The sequence below is a fragment of the Leptonychotes weddellii genome, chromosome 5, assembly GCF_054177405.1.
Source record: "Leptonychotes weddellii isolate Sample4059 chromosome 5, ASM5417740v2, whole genome shotgun sequence".
NCBI lineage: Eukaryota > Metazoa > Chordata > Mammalia > Carnivora > Phocidae > Leptonychotes > Leptonychotes weddellii.
The window spans coordinates 53,674,216-53,693,911 of NC_138373.1; the positions used below are offsets into that span (position 1 = coordinate 53,674,216).

At 33.8% G+C, this 19,696-nt stretch overlaps 1 protein-coding gene across 13 annotated transcripts in view; it reads left to right on the forward strand.

The window, feature by feature from the left end:
* The window catches only part of MLLT10 (MLLT10 histone lysine methyltransferase DOT1L cofactor), a 210,337-nt gene that overhangs the window by 140,539 nt on the left and 50,102 nt on the right, over window positions 1-19,696 (forward strand). For 8 of the 13 annotated variants that reach the window (XM_081820715.1, XM_081820713.1, XM_081820717.1 and 5 more), the window contains 4 exons: window positions 4,358-4,610; window positions 7,684-8,253; window positions 14,731-14,775; window positions 15,617-15,649. In XM_081820715.1, the coding sequence (XP_081676841.1) occupies window positions 4,358-4,610; window positions 7,684-8,253; window positions 14,731-14,775; window positions 15,617-15,649 (901 nt within the window). The remainder of the gene's footprint in view (window positions 1-4,357; window positions 4,611-7,683; window positions 8,254-14,730; window positions 14,776-15,616; window positions 15,650-19,696) is intronic. The other 5 variants (XM_081820724.1, XM_081820725.1, XM_081820721.1 and 2 more) reach the window with 4 other exon arrangements.

Below are 19,696 nucleotides of genomic sequence, written 5' to 3' on the forward strand. Positions count from 1 at the left end.
GGGATCACGACCCGAGCCGAAGACAGACACTTAACGACTGAGCCACCCAGGCGCCCCTATATACTGTGTTCTTACAATAAAATAAGCTAGAGAAAAAACGTTAAGAAAATCATAAGGAAAAGAAAATACATTTACAGTGCTGTTCTGTATTTATTGAAAAAAAGCTGTGTATAAATGGAGCCATACAGTTCAAACTGGTGTTGTTTACAGGTCAACTATATTTTGCCTTTGCTTTTGAAAGATATTTTAGCTCAGTATAGAATTCTAGGTTAATAGTTTGTTTCTCTTTGTCTTCTTGTTTTCTTTTTTTTTAAAGATTTTATTTATTTAATTGAGAGAGAGACAGAGAGAGAGGGAACACAAACAGGGGGAGTGGCAGAGGGAGAAGCAGGCTTCCCACCGAGCAGGGAGCCCGATGTGGGGCTCGATCCCAGGACCCTGGGATCATGACCTGAGCCGAAGGCAGTTGCTTAACCAACTGAGCCACCCAGGCGCCCCTGTCTTCTTGTTTTCTAACTTGCATTGTTTCCATGAGAAATCTGTTTTCATTTTTATCTTTGAACTCCCTGACTGCTTGTATCATTTTCTCTTTATTGTTGGTTTTTAATGGTAAGCAGTTTGATTGTGATGTGTATTCATGGATTTTTCTTCATGTTTCTTGTGCTTGGGGTTAGTTGATTGGTAGGTTTATTGTTTTTCATCAAATTTTGTAATTTTTTTCTGCTTGTTTCTTATATATTTTTTTTCCATCCTACTTTCCTTTGGGTATTGCAATAACATGTAAATTAGGCTGCTTAACATTGTCCCACAGCTCACTGATGCCCCCTCCCCAAACTCCCTTTTAAATTAAGTCTTCATTCCTTCTGTGCTTCATTTTTGAGAGTTGGCTAAGTAAAAAATTTGTGGCTTTTATGAGACACTTGAATATTACATAATTAAAAAATATTTAGCCAGCATTATTATATTTCATCATGCTGGTGGAAGATAGAGCTGTTGGTTGTTTCTCTTCCCTCTGCCTCTTTCTTCTGAATGTGGATTACAAAGCTTTGTAGAATAATCTAAGGCAGCCATACTTTTGAAAAAAATCTATTTCTTGGTTAGCCTATTATAGAGTCATTTTCAATTCTGAGTCTGATTTAAAATATTTTCAAGTTGGGTGTATTTTTTGCTCCAGTGAATGTTATTTAGTAGGTATATTGGGATTGCGTCTTACCTAAGGACTAATAATTGTAGCTAGCCACAAAACAAAAATCATACATTTTCTAGATATTTGTTTTAAAAGATTCATTAAGTTGCCTGTAAATCACTATATAAACCAAAGTACTTGTTCATTTCCTCAGAGACTCTCAATATGGCCAATATGCCATTTTATCTCTAGTGGAAAAGGGAAAGAAAAAAAAAAACCTCATCAGTCAAGTACCAAATGAAGTAGTTAGTTTGTATTTTATGGGTTAATTTACATGGAAAATGTGTATATATATATATATATTTTTAAAGATTTTATTTATTTATGTGAGAGAGTGAGAATGAGAGAGAGTACATGAGAGGGGGGAGGGTCAGAGGGAGAAGCAGGCTCCCCGCTGAGCAGGGAGCCCGATGCGGGACTCGATCCCGGGACTCCAGGATCATGACCTGAGCCGAAGGCAGTTGCCTAACCAACTTAGCCACCCAGACGCCCGAAAATGTTTATTTTTAAGCACTAGAATTGCTCTCAGAGCAGTGAGATGCTCATACTATGAGAGTTACTTAGGTTGTGAAACTGAGGAAAGAACAGATTTATGGCATTCATTGTGTCTCTTTCAACTCCTCCCCAGTACCCTCTCCTTTTACTTCTTTTTCCACCTCTTGATTTTGACTGAATTGTGTGTTTGTAATGGAATTCCACAGTTCCATATAATTTATTTATTTATTTATTTTAAAAATTTTATTTATTTATTTATTTTTAAGATTTTATTTATTTATTTGACAGAGAGATAAAGAGAGAGCACAAGTAGGCAGAGCGGCAGGCAGAGGGAGAAGGAGAAGCAGGCTCCCCGCTGAGCAGGGAGCCCGACGTGGGCCTCGATCCCAGGCCCCTGGGATCATGACCCGAGCCGAAGGCAGCTGCTCAACCAACTGAGCCACCCAGGCACCCCAGTTCCATATAATTTAAACAGCGTATTATGGAACAGATACTCTTAAATTCTTAAATTAACTTACAAAGGTGGAGTTAAGGTTGGAGGTCTCTCTTTGAGTAAAACCATATAGACTTTTTTCCCTTGTTGTTAGGTGTAATTTTTTTTAAAAGAACTGTTAGAATCTTCAACTAAAGCTTTATTTTTTCTTGTTAAGAAATCTCTGATATCTTTTCAAGTTAGAAGATGTCTAAGTTTTTAAAAACTAAAATGCTATTGCCTTGTCTTAATACAACTTTAGTCACTGAAATTTGCTTAATTTTCATTCATTCCTTTCTTTGTAATACCTTTTCTTCCATATGCCATATTTTCCTTGGATTTATGGACATACTTATACTTCAGGGATAAGCAGGGACATTCTATTAAATGAATGGGAAAATTGACCAACCCCAATTTAGATTGGTATGTAGAAATGGATAGTATATTTCTGTGTTTGGTTCTCCACCTAGTTTTTTCTTCTTTGCTTATTTGATATATGGACAAAGTACCTGAATGAAGAACATCACTGGATGACTTTTATTTATTTATTTATTTTAAAGATTTATTTGTTTGTTTTAGAGAGAGGGAGATAGAGTGTGCGCACACGTGAGAGGGAGAGAGCATCTCAGGCTGACTCCCTGCTGAACATGAAGCCCAACACGGGGCTTGATCTCAAGACCTGAGCCAAAACCAAGAGTTGAGTGCTTAACCAACTGCTCCACCCAGGCGCGCCTCTAGATGACTTTCAAACTTCAGTAGGCTTGTATATGAGTGGGGTGAAGAGCCTCAGGATCAACTCGAGTTATTAGAAAGGAATATATTTGAAAAGTGAAGTGGTGTGGTTTCCAAAGTGACCTGCCCAGCATGGAAAAGGTTCATGTTTCTAAAGTAATCCACAAAGTTTAATCAGCTTAAACATGATTGGCTTTCTCCTAAAACTTACTTTGAGAACTTTGTTCTCTTTTGTGGACCCTCGCTTATGAGAATAGTAATTTGTTTTTTATGAGATAATGTCTTTTGTATTTAATGATTAAGATCTGTTTGGCAGTGAGATGATGTGGGGGGAGGATGGTATGGGGGGCAAGTAGCAGAAAAGTAGTAGTAACGAGTATTTGGTTTTCAAAACATTTGAAGTCTTTCATTTCTCATTTTGAACATTGATTTTGCTAAAAATGCCAACCATTTTGAAACCTGATTTTATCATTCCTTTCTCATTTTCCACCTTTATCTGATGGTTTATATTTGAGTGGTGGTTATGTGTGGGAAATTTCAGTTTTATTTTCAGATTTTTTATTTGTATTACATCAGAGATTTTAGATAGATGTATCAGAAAAATACTCATTTATTTATTCAACAGAAATTCAGGGCTGTTTGTCTTTCAGGCATTTAGTGAACTTAAACAGTGGCAACAAAAATCCCTGACCCAATGGACCTTATAAGCCTTTTATTTTGAAGCGTGTTGATTAATGTACATCTGTTAGAACACATTTTCATAGTTGTTTAATTTACCATTATTTGCATATACTTTGTCTTAAAATGATTATTAAAAACTGGAAACTAATTGTTTAAACAGATCTTTATTTTGCATTTTCCCCTAACATATCTGGATCAGGGGGATGACTGAGAATCCATAGGGGATAATAATACTTCTAATTTGTAAAAATCTTAAACTGCAAAGTATAACTGTTCTTTCATCTTAATACTTGGAAGAGACTGATTTCTATTTTAAAGGGTTTAATCTTTTCTGTTTTGAAAAGCAGACTTCACCTGAATTTTAAAAATTCTTGCTCTGACCTGTGCTTGTAATCTCATGGATATAGTCCTCTAATGATTTGTAGCACCTTATTTCTCTCTCATTGTTGCCTTTGTGCTGAACATTAAAGCTGATTTTAATTTCATGACTAGGAAGTAGTTTTTTCTTGTTGAAAATGATGTTGCTTGAGAAACAAGTTCCTTCATTACTACTTACTGTGTGTTGCTGAGTAACTATGACTAATATGTACTTTTACTAATTGCTGCAATTTAAAGGTATTTGCAGTAGACTCAGATAATTGTTTTTACATGATTTTCTTAGGTGGACTCACTTTTATAACTGAAACTTTTGTATGTTTTTCTTACAAGTCTAATTATTATTATTAATATGCCCCCCCCAGCCAAAATCTAATCAATTATTTTTCAACTTCCTTTCTCAATGAAAATGTTAGACTTATACGAGCACTAGCAGCAACTCTATTTCTGGATCATTGAAGCGCTTGGAGGATACTGCAGCTCGATTTACAAATGCAAACTTCCAAGAAGTCTCTGCGCACACAACTAGTGGAAAAGATGTTTCAGAGGCTAGAGGGTCAGAGGGCAAAGGGAAGAAATCTTCAGCTCACAGCTCAGGTCAAAGGGGAAGAAAGCCTGGTGGAAGAAATCCAGGAACGACTGTGTCAGCAGCTAGTCCTTTCCAGCAAGGTATTAATTATGATGTTTTAGTTAAAATAATTGTTCTTGCGATGATCAATAGCAGTTAAGTTTTGTAAAAGAACTTATTTTTTATTTATAACTGATGGATCATTGGAGATTATTTTATGATTAGTTGCTGTAGTAAGATTACTTCGAAGACTAGTGTTCCTTGTTAAAATGTTTCTGGGACCTTTTATGTTATGACATGTGCTTCCAAAGCTGAACTGTAATTTTAATGTTTAAATAGATGTGGAATAAAGTTTAAGTTTGGGGAGAAAAAACAATAAAAGCTGGAGTTTTCCTTTCTGCTCTATAGAACAGTCTTTCTTTTTAATGAATTGTTATCACTTACCTGTCCTAATTAAACACTAAAATAGTTAAAGCATATATTCTTAGTAAGTAAACAAGTACTGGGTAATTTGTAGGGAATATAAATAGTTCTCAGTAAATAATTTTTAATTATTAATGCATTTATTATAAAGCTTGAATTTTAAAGTAGAATTTTACTAAGCTTACATATCTTTTGGTAAGGCTACTATAATAAGATGCCCATTTAATTTTGAATTTCAGTTTAACAACAAATTATTTTTCAGTGTAAGTATGTCCCAAATAAATGCATGGGATATATTTATACTGAAAAAATAACCTGTTGTGTAACTAAAATTAAAAATTAACTGGACATGCTGTATTTTATACGGTAACCTTATTTTATGGAGAACAGAATAACTCAGCTAACTTTACAGTCCATTAGCCCTCTGTTCTAGGTTTTTATTTTGTGTTTTTAACTTGAACATAAATATTTTGAGAAATATAAATGTTAAAAACTGTTGGAGATAAATATATTAGTAAAGTATACAATAAATGCCTCTTCCCCCCATTTTTTTTTGCCCCCTAGGAATAAATGAGGGGGAAAAATTGTCTTTTTCTTTCCTTTAAGCTTTTGCTGATAATAAAAATTTGAATATGTAGAGAGATTGCGTAGTCTGCTGATCTTTTATTAAAAAGTTTATTTGTATATTTTAAACTAAGTTATTTTGTGCTTCAAGATTTTTACATCCTAGACTTTTTTTTGCCTTATATTACAAAGAATTAGACAAGTAGAAAAGAAATACAATGCCAAATTTGTTGTTTTATTTTAATAAATTTATATTTGTTGTTATTTTTATGCCACTGTGGAAAATAAATCGTAAAACCTTAATTATTTTTAATGTAACTTTATTTACATTTTGAATGTGATATTAGAAGAATTTAGTCATCCTTTTGATGTAATTAAGACCTTATTTTCCACTGTTAAAATTGCATTTTTCAGTTTTTAATCTTTGAAGTACTAATCCATTTAGAAAAGAAATCCCTCGTTTTCTTAACATTTACAACGTTGAATTGTCTTTTCCTGCCTCTGTTGAGACGTGGTATAGAATGTATTATGTTTTCATATCTGAGGTAATATTCTATAAAAGTTTTAAAAGTTGATATTTAAAGGTAGGGTGTTTAAGATGCTTGGTTTTATTTTTTTCATTGCAGGTGGTATGTGAATTTTAGAAAATATATGTGAAAATATTGCATATACTAAATGTTTGAAAGTATTTGCTACCCTGTAGTGAGCTTTTAACACCAGCTGTAAAAACAAAAATGTGTGGAAAAAAGACAGATGGTGACAGATCAGAATGGATAATAAAGAACTTCTTTATAGTTGCTAATTAAGTGGCAAATTACAGTTATCCTTAAATGATTGATGTAATGTAAATGGCTTCCTAATATGTATGTTTCTTTATATAGACATAACTTGAAAATGCTCACATAGGTACAAATAATTTTGTAAATGAATAAAATGGATATTCTCTTCAAAGAGTTAAATTTTAGACTTACTAATGTTCTTGCTTAATAAGCCATTTCAGAAAAGCTTAAAATTTAAAATTCAAAACCTTGAGACTTTAGTTAAATTCTCTCTTGTGTGTGAGGAAAAAATACTGTTGTAAATATTTAGGTGGATTTATGTGTGATTACTTTTGAATGTGCTCTGCAATAAAATTTAACCCTTAGCTTGAAATTTCCCTTCCATTCCAATGAAACACTTTATTTTGAGCTTTTGTTTTTAAATACATTAGTTAAAATATGATATAGTTTAAGTTTTATGAAACATAGTAGATGTGTGGTCACAACTGAGTCTAAACACTTGTCACTTAATGTGGTGAGCATGAAGACACGGTTTGGTGAATTAGGATGGTGGACCAAACTATTGTTTCATCCCAGCCATATTATTTTTCTACCAAGTAGATAAGAACCTTTTAATCTCATAATGACATAGTGGGCTACTAAAGTTCTTTAAAGAGTGAGGAGACAAGCAGTTGTGAGCGAGATTCATGAGTGTGCCTCTCCTGTGATTTTACTTTCATAAAAGCAATAGAAGAATGTTAGTGGCTGGTTTCTTTATGCAGCTCCATGGGTAGTGGACTGGGAGAAGGTTAGGTATATAGACTAGGTTCCATGTAATCATTATTATTAAATCCATGTTTTGGTGGGGTAGATTTAACTGAATAATAATATTCACTAACATTATCTTGAAGTTAAAACTCAGAACTTAAAACCTAAGCAACAACTTTTGGTTCTGGGTGTGTCTTGGGAACATTTAAATCAAATCTTCAGTAATTGAAAAAGAGGAAGTTCTAGAATACAGTAGTAGTCTTGTCAAACTCTGAGACTTTGCTGTTCTTCAGTCCTTCCTCAAGCATACACAGGTATTTGGGGGAACGTTGAGGAATGTTGCCATAGTAAAAGGTAGGTTAAATAAAGCACATCTTACATCTTGGTCATTGTAGAACTAATAGCTTGCAACTCGAGTTAATATTCAGTTTAATAGGTATGAAATGACAAATATTTTTTAAAAGATTATTTTATAGATCAACTTGATTTCAATAATAACCTTTTTAAAATTCTGTTACATAGTGATGTCCTAAGTTTTATAGTTAGTTTTTTTTCTTCATCTCTTTTTGATGATTGTATCATTTCTACTGCTCTTGGGAACTTTTGCATCCAATTTTTTTCTTTTCCTACCCCCCCCCTTTTTTTTTTTATTTTACTACAGGCAGTTTTTCAGGAACTCCAGGCAGTGTAAAATCATCTTCGGGAAGTTCAGTACAGTCTCCCCAGGATTTCTTGAGCTTTACAGACTCAGATCTGCGTAATGACAGTTATACTCACTCCCAACAGTCATCATCAACCAAAGATGTACATAAAGGAGAGTCTGGAAGCCAGGAAGGGGGGGTAAATAGTTTTAGTTCCATAATGGGTCTCCCTTCGACCTCAGCTGTTATTTCACAGCCTAAAAGCTTTGAAAATTCACCTGGAGATTTGGGTAATTCCAGCCTTCCAACAGCAGGATATAAGCGGGCTCAAACTTCTGGCATAGAAGAAGAAACTGTAAAGGAAAAGAAAAGAAAAGGAAATAAACAAAGTAAGCATGGGCCTGGTAGACCTAAAGGAAACAAAAATCAAGAGAATGTTTCTCATCTCTCAGTTTCTTCTGCTTCACCAACATCATCTGTAGCATCAGCTGCAGGAAGTGTAACAAGCTCTAGTCTTCAGAAATCTCCTACATTGCTCAGGAATGGAAGTTTACAAAGTCTTAGTGTTGGCTCATCTCCAGTTGGTTCAGGTAGGGATTTGCCCATTGTTTTTCTTACTTATTCCCACCACCACCACCCTTCCTTTACCCCAAAAGGGAAATTCATTTTAAACTATTGTTTTGTTAATACATTGAGTTGCTAAGCGATATTTACTTGTCTTAATGAAAAAAATGTGTTAAGATCTTAGGAAGATGATTTGGTGTTTGGACAGGATGTTTGGCACCAATCTGATAGTTTACTTAACTAACTATAGGCTAAATTGTTTATTGGTCACTCATTTCTTACAAAATACCTGGAGTAATTTCCCATTTTTGTTTTTGCTTTGCCTGCACAGTATTTTAAACCCAACTCAGAAATCACAATTAAGGTGTGAGTGTTTTGTATACTTTCGCACTATGTTTTTGATTGGTGCTTGTTTTTGAACTTTCATTTTCTAAAGTTTAATTAGTCTTCCATTTTCTCAACACTTCCTCACACAAATTCTACTTGAATTATCCATCTGGAATATTTTTCAGTGGTAAAATGATTTAAATATTTGAACTTTAACAGTCATTTTATTTCAGAAGATAATCTGAAATGATTTATATTCATTTTGTTTTCAAGTGTGTTTAACAGATTTTTACCATTATCTTTATTATAGTAGGAATGAATTTATATATGTTGTTATTCACATCATAGGGATGCTTCTTTAACCTATATATTATGAATATTGTCAAGTCTTAAAAATTTGAAGTCGCATGTTTTTAGACAAAAAGTTAACAGTTTAGATATTAGCTAAATGTCAATATTTATCTTTTAAATTGATCTTGAATTTGAGGTAAATGGTTTTAAATTAGTGTTGTAAACTCAGCTGTTTTGATTTTAGATTTCTGATTGTAGAAGTGATGAGATTTTGGCTAAAATAAACTTACGGATTTTATCAGTTCTATTAGTTGGTGGAGAGGGTAGGTAGGAAATGGTATGGAAATATAATAAACACAATTTAAATGAATGTTCATGTGTATTTTATAAATACAGACTTTTGGATTGTTTTTTATAGTTGTGCAGACATAAGTAAACAAATATCATTCTAAGGGAGAAAAGAGCATATGTAAAGGTCAGATGTGAAAATTATTAACTATTGCTATTATTTGTGCCAGGGTCTATTAATGCTTTATATTTATTATCTTGTTTAATCCCCACATAGTTTTATGAAATAAGGGCTATTTATTCCCCCTTTTTACAGCTGATAAAACTGAGACCTGGTTAGGTAAAATAAGCTGCCCAAGATCACAGCTGGGGATTTCTTTGTTTTTCCTAGTTAGCTTCAGTGCCACCTTGGACCTGTTGGACAAGTTGTTTGTTTTTGAGAAATGAGTGGAAACTATGACAGGATTTTTTTATTAGAAGTGTTAAGGATGGGTTTAGACTAGACCATGATTTCTTAGTCTTGGCACTGTTGACATGTTGATTGGGATAGTTACTTGTGCAATCCTGTCCTGTGCATTGTAGGACATTTATCAAGATTCCCAGCCTCTACCCACTAAGATGCTAGTAGCCCCCAAAATTCCCCTTCACCCTCCAGTAGTGACAAAAAATGTTGGGGGAGGGTGCAAAATCGCTCTTGGTTGACAACCACTGTTTTCGAGGGGGAATAATACAAATTGTAATGAGAAGTAAATCCATTGAAAAAACTTAAGTATATTGCACGCTTGGATATACATTTTATATATATTCATTTATTTTCTTTTAGGCCAGAAGAGCTTAGCAACTAGCCCTAGCCCCTGGTCACAAAAAAATAAATTTAGACAAATTTACTCAGAAAAAATTGAGTTCATACTCATTTTTAGCAAGATACACAGTAATCAGATGAATAACTTACTGAGACAATTAAACCTGAATTTGCTTTTGTGAAGAGTTTCTCACTGATTTCCTATACATAGAAGCGTAGTCTGAAAAATACTGAATTTCAGAAATTGCATTTGGATGCTATTTGAAATACACATCCTCAAATTAATGGAATTAAAATCTTGATTTACATCTGTGAAAAGATTTTCCTACCTGTTACGGATTTAGAGAGATTTAGCCTTGGGAAATAGTGTTCTTTTTCACAATTATTACTTTCAGAGGGCAGCGTGTGCTACATCTATGGCAGAAAAGCATGATTTTGTATCCCTTTTACCTCACCATTAGGTGAAGAAATTTAGGGAGAAATTCCTGTAAATATTATTATTTCATGGAAGTAAATGACTTAAATTTAGACTTACTAGGATTTTTTTGCCTTAAAAGTGTGCTTAAAAATAACTGCAGCTCTTATGTTTTGTTAAAGCCATAATTGTGCACTAAGATTAGTTACTTAAAACTATTTGAGATAATACATTCTTTAATTTTATACATTTTATTAAAAGTTTTATGATTAGATCAGAGCACACCCTATTGATAACAGTGCTAAAAAGTCTATTCTTACTTAGAAGAAACTAGGTAAATGCCATGGGTATTTAAATAGGAATTATGTCCTCTTAATTGTAAGTTAAGAAATGCTAACTGCTGTTGAAATGCAGTATGTACTACACCTGTCTTAGGCACTTTACAAGCATTGAGTATTATTACTCATTGTACAGATGAAGAAACAGAGACAGAATTCTCATAGCTCTAAGTGGTGGAACAATGCATTTTCCTTGATTTCAGAGACCCTCAACTCTAAAATTCAAGGGGTGTTTGCTGATGAAGGTTTGCAACCACACTAGTATAATGTCAGTCATACTTTAAGCAATGGGATCAGTGAGAAAATTTGGGCCAATAATTTCACTTGGAACAATAGTATCTCCTATTAGTATGAAAATGCGAAGTTTTCTTTCAACTGATTTTAGATAGAGAAATCATTTAGTAGCTGTAAAACTAGGAAACTTTCTTCCCACATAAATAAGTAGGAAAAAGAAATGTATACTATGTACTGTTACCAAGAATTGTTTTTGCATGATGCCCTTTCCAAAAGATTTGTTGCTTTCATGACAGGGTAATAATTTAGTAATGATGAAGGTGACCTTTGTAAGCATTTGTTGGCTCTGATGTTAGACTGTAACACACACTATATAATCCTAGCTTCATGAGGCTAGGGGCTGTGTGTGTCATGTTCATCACTGTCTCCTCACCTCCAGCACAGTGCTTTGTATATAATAAATGCTAAACTTTTTTTTTTAAATGAATGAATACTATTAGTAATCACTGAGAACATATCATGTGATTAGTAATATCCTGTGTGATTTTGTACTTCCAAGTGTTCATAGTTAGATTGCAAGTGAAATTATTTGTAAAGAAGCTTTTCATGTAGTATTACAGACCAGTTAAGGATGTGTTAATTAAGTTGGAAAAGACCATGGAGAAGTTGGAATTTGAATTACACTTTGGAGTAGGCAGAAAAAGTCCAACAATATTACCAGAAAAGAAAGTAAAGTTACATTTGAGGGATAAAACTAATAGGGAAATCTAATTTGCAGGACAGTTGGAGGTAATGTTGATTAAGGTAGGGCAGGATGGGTTTATGGAAAGTTGAATGTCAAGCTGAAGAAATCAAACTTAACAGACTACTGGTCTTAGAATAAGCATCCTGTACTTAGTTCTGGCAACTTACTATTAAAAGAATTTCATTGATGGAAAAAAAATACATTGCTTCCATCAGCTTGCAGTAATGGTAATATCTTACATTTGAGAGCACCTAACAGTTTCTGAAGAACTCTTTAATTACTATCTTATTTGTTCCTAAGAACAATCTTGTGAAAATAGGCAAGGCAGCTACTATTACTTTTGTACTTTCTCCAGTTTTATCACAACTAGGATATACAGCAGAAGTAGAATCAGGTACTTATGATGGGATTGTCTTAATAGAAGCATTCAAAATTTTATCATGACATATTCATAGTAGCATGTACAAAGCAAGATATTTATTCTAGGAATATCAGGTCCTGTCAGAATAGAAACCCAGAAAACTATAAATTCCTTGCCTGATCAGTGGTTTGGTTTGCAAGATTTTTAATGTAATAAGTTGAAGTACATCCTCTTAAGTGATTTACTGTTACAATGACTTGTAAACTTGTATTGTTTTAAGTGGCTTCCAAAGGTTGTAAGTTTTGGTGTATAGATTATGTTAAGCTTTTAATTGAATTCTTCCTGTATATTCTTTTGAGATCTTAAAACAAGTAGGACTTTTGGAACATTGAAAATTAGTACAGCATTTGGAATAGTTGACATGTTGTATTTGTCCTTTTCCTTTTTCCTATTTATCTCAACCATATTATGGGAGTTTATAATTTCCTAAAGTGAAAGTTTATGAAGAAATTTTTTTCTTCATAAAAATCAACATCTTGTTATTTTCTCTGAGAAAAATCTGGTATTCATTAAATGATTAGTTGATGATATTTAGCATTAACTTATTTTCTTTGGGTATACTATGTCCTTTCGAGGCTTGCCTGCTTTTTTAAAATCTTAGTCTCTAGTTCTTTAATATAATGTGGTCATACCTTTCCAAGTTAAGATACTTGAAATCTGTTTCCGTGATGGAATTCTTTAGTGGTGATAAATGGCTATGAAAGGAGATTCTGGGAAGGTAGTTCTTTGATTCTGACCCTAAGTATTTCATGATAAAGTCTTACAGATTTCAGGGAGATAAGTTATTAATGAATAGATCACTTCAAGAGAAGTTTGTTCTGGCTTCTGAAATATGAAGGTTATGAAAGTTTAACTTGAGCCCATGTGACTATGAATTGGTTGTTATGAAATACATCATATCTCCTTAGGTTAATAAAATGAAATTGAGACATCTTTCCCTGGTAAGATATTTTAATTAGGAATAGACTGATTCTGTTAACAAATAAGGGAATTATAAAGATCCAAAGATAAATCTAATGAACTCACAAGAGTAACTAATACATTATTGTAGACCAAGGAGTAGATACAGTTATTGAACATACTTTAAACTCATCTTAATGACTCAGGTTCATGATTTTTATAAAAATTAGTTATATTGGGTCATAAGTGAAAATCATGTAAGATATTGGGTGCTACTAAGACCATAATATACCTTGCAGTTTGTTTCCTTGGAAAATTCTCTGATTTTTGTTTTCTTCCTTGATGATTTGAAAATTTGCTGGCCCTGTACCATGGATGTCTTTCTACAAAAGTCCCAGATCAAAGGGCAGAATAGCCATATTTCAATTTTTTCCCTGTTGAAAAAAATCCTTCTATTACTGTGAATGTCCTTTGATTATTTTTTGGTACTATTCCAAACAGTTACCGTTTCTCTGTAATGTACCATGTCAATCTCTTCAGTAGCCTTCACTCCCTTTTAAAATACCACTTGAATTTGTTAATGATCATTAAAGATGGCAGATTCTTCCACCATGTTACAGTTTTGAGTGCCATCTGGAAAGAACTTATACTAAACTGGTCTAAAGGTTTGATTCTTGAACAGTATCTAATTTTTTTTTTTAAACAAACATTAAAATGATTAAAAGTGAGTCCTGGCTTGCTCTGCCTTGCTTTGTCTTTCTTCTTTCAAGTCATTTGGAGTGGGCCCATGATTTGGAGTTGACTTCTGAGATATGCATACGGGTAGATGTGTGAGTGATGGTTGCCTCGAAGACTTTCTTGTACACATGGGTTCTAGAAGTCATGTTTTTGGTTAAATAGTATCCAGAGTAATTCCAGATTTTCTTCTTGTAAGAAAAATTGGACCAATAGCGTTAGCCACAAAGGAATACCTGTTGTTTCCAGGATTAGCAGGCGAGGTGCTTTGAGTAACAGACTTGGTCAGTTTTATCAGTTATTTTTTCCTTTGGAATGTCATATAGAAATTTATTTTTCATTTTCTCAGCAGCTTTTGCTTTTAGCAGTGTTTTATTGCTTCATGTCATCCTCTGCTTATTCTCCTCATTTGGGGGGAGCAAAAGAGTAAGAGTAATGGTTTATTCCTTCATTATTGTCATCAAAAATGAAAGGTACAAAAAAGTAAGCAGAGCGTAGTTTAACAAGTTTTATACTGTTATATAATAGTCGTAGATTACTGCTCAGTTTGTATAAACTGAATAATTTCCGTACTTGAGTAATAATTTAATTGACCACGGAATTCAGATGTTTTTGATAAATTGTTCTCATCTAATGAATTATATAAAACACATTAGTGTGTTGCTAACTATACTCCCTCTTATTATGAATCTGTTTTTTCTTAGACACTTGTCTTGCATATTTATTTGTAAGCCCTTATGTCTTTTCCTCATTCTTTGCACACACATGCACATACACAGATACCCATACTATCCCATTTAAAGATTTATGAGAATTCCATCACCTTTGGTCCTTCTACCCATCACATCCCAGGTACTGGCTTATAATTTCTGTTCCCATCGTTCTGTTTGCCCTTCTCAGCTAGACTTTTGGGTGAATGTTTCCCTGTTTTTCTGGCCTTTTTCTTTTTCTGTCCTTGAGTCACTGGCAAATTCTTGGCTGATTTCCTTTCTCCTCCCTCCCAACAGAAATTTCCATGCAGTATCGGCATGATGGAGCTTGTCCAACAACTAGTAAGTTGTCGAACTGGGTTGGTAACCCAGGCTTTTTGACTTCTACTTTAGTGTTTTTTTTCTATTATATTATGCCACCACTGATCCTCTAAACTTCAAAATGCAATTGGTTCTTAAAAAATAGATATTTTTTCTCCTACAGAGAGAACTTGCTGCTTGTCCTGTGTTCAGGATCCATATTAGAGTCACTGTGATCAAATTTTAATTATTTTTGGGTTTTTAATATGGTGCTTCAGTTGCAGAATTGTGACTTCTGTTCCTATTGAAGTAATATTTTCAGTATTTGGTTTCCACTAATCTTAATGTTCACATAATTTTTTCAATATTTGTATGTTGGCATTAGATATCTTTCTTGCTTCGACCTCTATATGTGTTGAGACTATTATATTGAAGTCTAGGAAATGAGAATGATCAGGTTGGATAATAAAATGAAGTTTTTCTTTATAATAAATATTGCTGAGTGTAGAATTGTTGAGGTAGATTTACCTATACAGAATTGCATCATATCAATACTTTTACCAAGAAAGACATTACAGAGACTATTAAACGTCTTTTTAAAAGTAATTTTACATATATATTTATCACTAAGAAAATTTGTCACCATTATGACAATATAACATTTTACTTAAATTTATTAGGTGATAGAATGGCAAATGAAATACAGTATTTAGAAATTTATACATGTAAAAACTGAGCCAAATTTGCAGTTTTAATGATTCAAACAATGATACATAATAGACTTATTGAGATTTTATTATACTGATTCAGTCTATGCCTATGTATTTCTTCTGTGTGTTTGAGAATGATCTTAACCTGAAGTCCTTTTTTCCTTACTTAAAAGCTTTCTCAGAGTTGCTGAATGCAATACACAATGGTAAGTTTTATTAGAATCTTCTCTGGTGGTTCATTTATCACAAAGGTTGCCTTTTATAGAGAACCCCGATTGAAAGCTTGCATGTTCTATTGATAAGATGAAACCCAGCTCTGCTGTGAGTCAATTGTTCAGCCCCTTAGTGAAAAGTTTTTGTAGGTTGCCTGCAGGAGAATAATAGGTCAATACAGTTCATCAGTTTAGCTTTTACTGTTTCTTTGTAAGGCAAAATAGTAATAGTGTTGTTCTAACTTTATGAAGTCTTTTTTCTATTTTTGTAAATAGTTTTTCTAGTTCTTTTGAGCTCTCTTTTGGCAGTGCAGTTAGTAATTGGTACCCACGTCAGGAATTAGCTGCTTCTTCCACAGCTTGAAATGTGAATTTTGGGGATTTAAAAAAATTAATGTGTATAATACTTTTATTATCTTGCCCCTATATTTTATATACTGAATAAATGGAAGATAGCGTTTTAGATGATGTCTAATTTGGAACCAGGTTTTTACCGGCGAGTTGCATTTTCTGCAGAGTTGGGTTCTAAAATCAGGATATGAGACAAAAATGCTAGCTTTTTTCAATTTTGCAGTATAATTATAATGAAAGTCATTTTTGCAGAAATGTTTGAGCAGTTCTTCAATTTTAAAGAACCTTCTTCAATACTTTAGTGATCAAAAAAAATTGAGGTTAATGTCTTCTTTGTTGTTTTCCATTACTAACTTACGTAACTTATCTGTTCAAGATAGTTTATGTGATCCCAAGAAGTTTCGAGCACATTTTTATTAACTTTATGAAATCTTGCATATTTTGGTAATGTAGTTTAACATAGTCGATTTGTGTTGTGTTTGGATTATATTGTCAGATGTTTACAAATCTACAGCTAGCTCTAAGAGACTAATGGCATGATGAGCAGACAGACACTTGTGTGATTCTGAGGGTGGGGGTGGTCAAGATGGGAAACCCATTTTACAGATGATCATTTTATTAATGAGTACATTTATTTATAATTCTTGCTTCCCTGTGTAACCTGGAACTGCAGAGTCTCAGATAATGAATTTTCCAGATAACATGGAGCTCTTGAACATTAGGTATCTAGAGGAAAAGGGATTGGAAGCATTCTTGAAAATAAACTAAATATGTTACCATTCTTTGGTGGGCAAGAATAAAAACAGAAGAGTTTTTAACATCTTTTTCAGTTTGCATAGTTAAATCTTACTCTTTAATTTTGGAGTATTAGAATTTAGAGACATGCTGAAAGTTTGAACAAAGTGTATACTTGGAATAAAAGGAAAGTAGATATTGTGGGGAGCAATTGTGAATGAATTGCCACATAATCCTCTACCATTATTAGCTGACAGAGTACGGATTGTGTCACTTTAATGGGACAATTGTTATGTTTTTCTGTATGGGTGAATGAAATTAATGTCATGGGATTAATACAATGAACACAGATTTTCTTTAAAATTTTGTATTTTACGGATTTTATCTGAGAGAAAACACTATGGTAGTGTACTCAGATACTTGTGTGTTCTTAGTCACATAATCTAGAAAAATGAAATAAATAATGGACTTTTATATTTTTCTTTCTTTATTTTATATCTAGAAGTTTGTACCTTTTGACCTCCTTCATCCATTTTGCTTCCTCTCCCCCTCCTGTTTCCCCAGGCAGCCACCAATCTGTTCTCTGTATTCATGAGCTTGGACATATTTTGGGTTTTGTTTTGTTTTAGATTCCATGTTATGAGATCATACGATATTTATCTTTTCCATCTGACTTATTTCATTTAGCATAATGCCCTGTAGGTCCATTCACATTCACAACTACCAACTACATATGGTAGTTCAACTTTTAAATTCTTGAGGAACTTCCAGACTTTTCCATAGTGACTGTACCATTTTACATTCCCATCAACACTACACAAAAGGTTCCCTTTTATCCACATCCTGGCCAACACTTACTATTTCTTGACTTATTTTTGTGAAAAATACTATTGGAATTTTAATAGGGGATTGTGTTGAATCTGTAGAGTGCTTTGAGTAGTGTGGACATTTAAACTATTAGTTATTCCAATCCATGAGTATGGAATATCTTTCCATTTATTTGTGTCTTCGGTTTCTTTCATTGATGTCTTACAGTTTTCAGTATACAGATCTTTCACCTTCTTGATTAAATTTATTCCTATGTATTTTATTTTTGATGTAATTATAAAGATTTATTTTTTTGAGAGGGAGAGAGTGGCAGGTGGGGGGAGGGGCAGAGGGAGAGAGAGAATCCTCAAGCAGACTCTCCGATGAGTGCAGAGCCCAGTGCAGGGCTTGATCCCAGGACCCTGAGATCATGACCTGAACCAAAATCAAGAGTTGGTCATTTAACTGACTGAGCTACTTGGGCGCCCCTGGGATTGTTTTCATAATTTTTCTTTCTGGTAGTTTGTTTTTAATGTATAAAAACACTACAGATTTTAGTATATTGATTTTGTATCGTGCCACTTCACTGAATTTGTTTATTCTAACAGGGTTTTTTTTGTGAAGTCTTTAGGGTTTTCTGTATATCATATATCATCTCCAAGTAATAACAGTTTTACTTCTTCTGTTTCAGTTTGGATGCTTTTAATTTCTTGATAATTGCTCTGGACTTTTTTAAAATTTAAATTAAATTAAATTAAAGATTTATTTATTTATGAGAGAGAGCATGAGCAGGAGGAGGAAAGGGAGAAGGAGAGAGAATCCCAAGCAGACTCCTTGCTGTGTGTGGAGCCCTACAGGGAGCTCAATATCACGACGTGAGCCAAAACCAAGAATCGGGCATTCATCCAACTATGCCACCCAGGCACCCCTGGACTTACATTTTTAATTGCAAAGACAAGCATGGGAGTGATACCTGGTGAAGTGATACTTTGCCTATGGTGGATTGAGGGAGAATCACTTGGATTTAGTTGGAAAAAATCCATGTTTGTGTTTTCTCTTTTTTTCAAGTGTTAGCTTCTCTTTTTAAATTGTTGTAAAATACATATAAAGTTTGCCATTTTAACCATTTTTAAGTGTACATACATTTCAGTAGTGTTAAATATATTCACACAGTTGTACAACCAGTCTCCAGGACTTTTTTATCTTATAAAATGGATACTCTGTAGGGGCGCCTGAATGGCTCAGTCGTTAAGCGTCTGCCTTTGGCTGAGGTCATGATCCCAGAGTCCTGGGATCGAGCCCCGCATTGGGCTCCCTGCTCAGTGGGAAGCCTGCTTCTCCCTCTCCCACTCCCCCTGCTTGTGTTCCCTCTCTCGCTGTCTCTCTCTGTCAAATAAATAAAAATCTTAAAAAAAAAAAAAACAAAAAAACTGACACTCTGTAGTTAACCAACAGCTCCCATTTCTCCCTCCCTCCCTGCGCAGGGCAACCACCATTCTACTTTCTGTTTGTGTGAATTTGACTGTTTTAGATACTTCATATGAATAGACTCTTATCGTATTTGTCTTTCTGTGAATGGCTTATTTCACTTCGCATAATGTCCTTAAGGTTTATCCATGTTATGGCATGTATCAGAATTTCCTTTCTTTCTTTTTTTTTTTAAAGATTATTTATTTATTTGAGAGAGAGGGAGAGGGAAGACAAGCTGGGGGGAGGGGCAGAGGGAGACGCACACTCCCGGTGAGCGAGGAGCCTGATGCAAGGCCTGATCCCACGCCCCTGGGATCATGACCTGAGCTGAAGGCAGACACTTAACTGACTGAGCCACCCAGATGCCCCCAGAATTTCCTTTCTTTTTAAGGCTGAATAATATTCCATTGTATATATATATATATACCATCGTTTCATTTATTCTTTTATCTGTTGAGAGACCCTTGGGTTGCTTCCACCTTTTGATCATTGTGAATAAGCTGCTTTGAATATAGATGTGCATATTATCTATTTGAATCTCCGTTTTACCCAGAAATGCAATTGCTGGATCATATGGTAGTTCTATTTTAAAATAGAGTGTCATGCTGTTTTTCATAGTGGGCGCACCATTTTACATTCCCACCAACAGTGCACAAGGGTTCCAGTATTTCCACATCT